The sequence below is a fragment of the Lygodium microphyllum genome, chromosome 10 (genome assembly GCF_053477565.2).
Source record: "Lygodium microphyllum isolate KBCC chromosome 10, Lygodium_microphyllum_v1.1.10, whole genome shotgun sequence".
Taxonomy (NCBI): Eukaryota; Viridiplantae; Streptophyta; class Polypodiopsida; order Schizaeales; family Lygodiaceae; genus Lygodium; species Lygodium microphyllum.
Genome location: NC_141144.1, coordinates 28,021,937 through 28,027,057, shown reverse-complemented (window position 1 = coordinate 28,027,057; position 5,121 = coordinate 28,021,937). Strand labels below are relative to the sequence as shown.

General features: G+C 42.9%; 1 protein-coding gene across 1 annotated transcript; it reads left to right on the top strand.

The window, feature by feature from the left end:
- The first annotated feature begins 697 nt into the window (after positions 1-697).
- On the top strand, positions 698-3,073 carry LOC148029828 (pentatricopeptide repeat-containing protein At2g33680-like). The gene has a single exon (XM_087687313.1). The coding sequence runs from the start codon at positions 698-700 to the stop codon at positions 3,071-3,073; it is 2,376 nt and encodes a 791-aa protein (XP_087543439.1).
- Positions 3,074-5,121: the final 2,048 nt, after the last annotated feature.

Here is a 5,121-nt window from a genome sequence, read left to right as displayed (position 1 = left end):
CGTCCAGCACCCGCCCTCGCCGCGAAAATCGCGCCCGCCCCGGGCGAGGCTAGGCACGGAGCTCCTAGTAATGTACTTATTGGCATCGCCCCACGAACAAAAATTATAGGTTATTACGCACTTGTTCGATGACTGAAATCCATGTTTACAAATCCACTCACCGCAAAGTCACCGATCAGGTCAGGGTTGCTAATGGTATGCGTGATGAGACTGATCACTAATCAACAAAAGAGCGTGGTTTCAGAGCCAGGAGGTTGGTGTGAGCACTTGTCAGTTGGTCGTGAATGAATGCTGTTGTGTTGCTGTGACTAACATTCTCTCTGCAACCCTGGACAATTGAGCATATGTCTGTCTGGTCTATTTCCGAGTACCAGGACTGAAGCTGCTGGATTTGTGAAGAGGAATTTTGTCAAAGTATGAGCATATGTCTGGTCTATTTTGGATGGCCGGGATTGAATTTGCTGGATTGTAAAGAGGAGTTTTGTCGAGTGTTAGCATATGTTGGGACCATCAGGACTGAATATGCTGGATTGCGAAGAGAACTTTTGTCTAGTGTGAGCAAGGACAGCCTATGCAGTATGTTTCATGTCTGAAAATTGCTGACACCCTATTCTTTGAAGGCTAAGTGTTGCCACCTTCCGCAGTAACAAGTCAAAGGAGATGAGGAAGTCTCTGTCCCGGACTCCAGTGGAATTGGATGGCCGAGCTCCCTGCGCTCATCGGCCTTGCGCAAAAATGCAGACAGAAGAAGAGTTTGTCACATGCGCGGCAGTTATTCATCTATTTGTGCCAGCACCAGCTGGAAAACCACCCAGTGTTGGGCAACTTCCTTGTGCCACTGCTTGTAGACTGTGGGTGCTTGGACGAGGCCCAGCTTGTCTTCGACCGGCTGCCTCACCGGAATGAACACTCTTGGAGTTCCCTCATTTCTGGCTACATTGACTTTGGGGATCCCTCCTATGCCTTACACCTGCACCACAGGATGTGGGAGGAGTCTGTCCAACCAAATAGTTATGCCTTTGTTGCTCTGCTGCAAGCTTGCACTTCTTTGAAAGATGCAGAATTTGGCCGAGGATTTCATGCTAAGATTGTAGAGCAGGGACTGGACAAACATCTGTTTATTGGTAATACATTGGTGGACATGTATGGAAAATGTGGTCTGGTTGCAGATGCAAACAATGCTTTTGCCAAGATCCCTACTCCAAACATAGTCTCATGGAATGCTTTGATAGCAGCATGGAATGAGAAAGGACTTGGTAAAGAGGCGTTGAGATGTTTTGACCAGATGCAGTTGGATGCCATTTCTCCAAATGCAGTAACATTTGTTTGCAGTTTAAAAGCTTGCGGAATTGTAGGAGCTGGAGAAAGAGGTCAGCTCATATGTGCAGAAATTATCAAATTAGGATTGGAAGCCAACTTATTCATCGGAAACTCTATGGTGGACATGTTTAGCAAATGTGGCATGCTTTTAGAAGCACGTAATGTTTTTGCAAATCTGAGTGTGCGAGATTCCATTTCTTGGAATGCACTCATTGCAGGATACTCTGACCATGGGCCTGCTGAAGAAGCTCTGACCTGTTATGAACACATGCAGCAAGAAAATCGAGCTCCTGAAGTTATCACTTTTGCCTCTACTTTGAAAGCTTGTGGGAATGTAGGGACTACAGAACAAGGTCTATATCTATGTGCAGAGGTTTTCAAAAGAGGATTTGAAAGAGACATTTATGTTGGCAGCAGTATGATTGATATGCATTTCAAACTTGATTCACTTGATGAGGCCCAGGTGTTGTTTAATCATCTATCAATCAGAAATGCAGTCTTATGGAATGTAATAATCACAGGATATGCTGAACATGCCTGCGGTGAGGAGGCATTAGATGCTGTCAAACAAATGCAGCTGGAAGGTATTTCTCCAGATGCTATTACCCTTGCTTGCACCTTGAAAGCATGTGCTGTTACAGCAACCTTTGAAACAGGCCAACAGGTACACACTGAAGTAATCAAAAGAGGATTTGAAAGGGAAATTTATGTGTGCAACACACTGGTGGATATGTATTTCAAATGTAGCTTGCTTTCAGAAGCACAAGAAGTCTTTGAAGCTTTACTTGTTCGAGACGTAGTCTCATGGGCAGCATTAATTTCAGGGTATGCTGAACATAGTCTTGATGAGGAAGTGGTGAAAGCGTTCAAGCGCATGCGGCTGGACGGTGCATCTGCAGATGATATCACATATGTTCACTGCTTGAAAAGTTGCGGAACTTTAGGAGCAGTAGAAACTGGCCTGGAAATACATGCTGAGGCAGAAAAGCTGGCTCTAGAAAGTGATCTTTTTGTGAGTAACACATTGATAGACATGTATGGAAAATGTGGCTTAATTGCAGAAGGGCGGAAAGTGTTTGACAGGATGCCAATTCAAAATGTTGTTTCATGGAATGCATTGATAAAAAGTTATGGTGAGAATCATGCATGCGAAATGGCTATACAATGTTTTGAGGAAATGCAAGAGCAAGGTTTGAAACCAGATGCTACTACTTTTACATGCCTCCTTGTTTCATGTAGCCATGCGAGCTTGGTCCTTCAGGGCCAGGAGTACTTCAATGTGATGAATAATTATGCGATCAAACCAATGGTTGAACAGTTCACTTCTATGATTGATCTTTTTGCACGTTCGGGCAATGTTTATGAGGCACAGAAGCTTGTGGAAGCTGTGCAGTGTATTTTGTCAGAGGATGTCCTTATCGCTCTTTTAAGTGCGTGCAAAAGCTATGGGAAAGCAGAATTGGGACTGAAATGCTTTCAGCACCTTGTCCAGGTGAATCAAGAAGAAGCAACTGCATACTTACTTCTGGCACACATATATGCCAGTGCAGGCCGGCTGAGTGATGCACAAAGAATAGAAAAGGTGAGAAAACATGCAGGGGCAATAAAAAAGGCCGCAAGTGCCTTAATAGAGGTGAACAAAAAGCTGCATGAATTTGTCAAGGTGGAAGACCAAAGCAAGAACATATTAGCAGGAATGAACACTTTGACTTCACTTTTAAAAGATAAAGGTTACGTGCCCTTAATGTCATGACTCTATGTATATGATTAGAAGGAAGCAACGTTTTTTGATTTGATGAAATGTGGCATAACTGATGTCCAGAGTCAAGGTTTGTTTATGAAACTTGTTCATGCATTTATCAAATTTTGGAGTAGCAGCTTACATTCAGTGTTTTTTTTTTTGAACATGCTGCCTTCTTTTATATTGTCTTTTGAACATATCCTCTTTTATGTTGCAATTGTGCATGTCTCTCTTTCAGCTCACCTAATGTTATCCTCATTGTTTCTTGTCATGTAACAATGTTTTCATATGATAATGGTTGGCTGAAAACTTTGGAAGACAAGTACAAGTTGATGTCAGAGTGTGGCGAATGTGGCAGCGTAAGACCAGACTGAAGGAAAATGAACACGGAGAGAACAGGGAGAGAAAAAGAGACAGTAGAATGCAGAAAACCTGCAGTGAACACTGAAATGAAGAAGGCAGATATGTACAAGGGCACTGTATGTGTATGTCAGCTGTATCTCTCCACCTGCTCCTGAAAAAAACGAGTGCCAATGACTGAGAGGAGCTGGGCATAAGTAGCCCATAATAAATATATAAAAATAACAGGTTGGCCAGTTTTCCCTTGCTGACCAGCCTGTAAACTGGCCGACTGCCATAAATGAGCCAAAAAGGCTGCCCGCTGCCACGTGGCACCTGTCCAGGGTCTGTCTGTACTGCCCACCCTGCTCATGTGATCCGCACTGCCCAGACTGCTGCATAAAGATCAGACGACTGCTAAAAACTTTTTGACCTGCACAGGAAAATGAATAACTATGCCCGAGAGTACTATCTGTACAATACAATGCCTGTGCCCGTCTAGGGGATGACTGGATCTCTAACAATTGACTCATATGGTACAAGATCCATATTAAAGCTACAAGATCAGACATCTTGAGGTTTCTATTATTTATCTTACAGGTTTGATCTTCTTTGTTTGATATGGTTTGAGCTGATTTGAGATTCCTCTCCCCTGTACAGTTTCTGCTATAAAAGCAACCTCTTTTGCGGAGCATCAGACAGGTGCAACAATTGTATGTGTTCTTTTTGTCCATCTTATGCCTTGATTGTCTTTGTTTGATATGTTTTGATCCAATTTGAGATTCTTCTCCCCTCTATATGGTTTCTGCTATAAATGCAACCTCTTTTGCAGAGCATCAGATAGGCACAACTGTGTGTGTTCTTTTGAATGGGGCATATCATGACAATATCCATGCTTAAACCATGGATGGGGGATGCTGTTATTGATGATGAGAATTCAGTCATTTTTATCATTGGTAAAATATTTTATTATGGACAATGTTCTTCAATAGAGACATTGTTTGCCTTTTTATACATCAGGGATAGTGGGCACATTTTATGGGTAGCAGGCTGGGCATCCTGGGGGGTACATTTTGCCATGCTGGGCAGGTACATTTCTGTCTGGCTGACCTGATTTTAGGCCATTATTATATGCTGCCTGACCTTTTGTTTTTGTTGTGCTCCATTGCTGACTATTTATGTATCCGTTGTCCATTCATGATTTTCCTTGTGAGTTCTTTGTTCTCTGTTCAGTTGGCTTGTGCTTGATGCATATGTTTTTTCTGCTTCCACTTCTGTTGCGCACTCTCACGTGGTATTCAGATATCTTGCTATTTAGAGGCTGGCAACAACATCCTTCACTTGTCTCGGCAAAACAAGAGAAATTGCTTTATTTTGCTACTCTTAAGTGCTGAGTCCCTTGTGTTTCGGCCGCATTTGAACAACATTTGCTGCCCCTAAACTGTTGTGATACCTGCATTTTGCACTTTCTCTTTCACTTGTCAGGTTTTTTGTGCTGGAGAGAGGGCCCTTTGTGTTGATTCACTGTTCCTTCACTCAATTCGGTTCAAGTTGTTCCCTACTCTCTGCAGTTGTTCCCTTTGTGGCATATCTCTACAGATGTGAACTCATGTGTGAAGCTTCATCCACCATGTGGACTGTTATCATCATTTGGTTAGAAGGGGGAGATTCAATGCAAGATTTTGCTGTCCAGGTGACAACTATCCACGATCAAGTTTGGA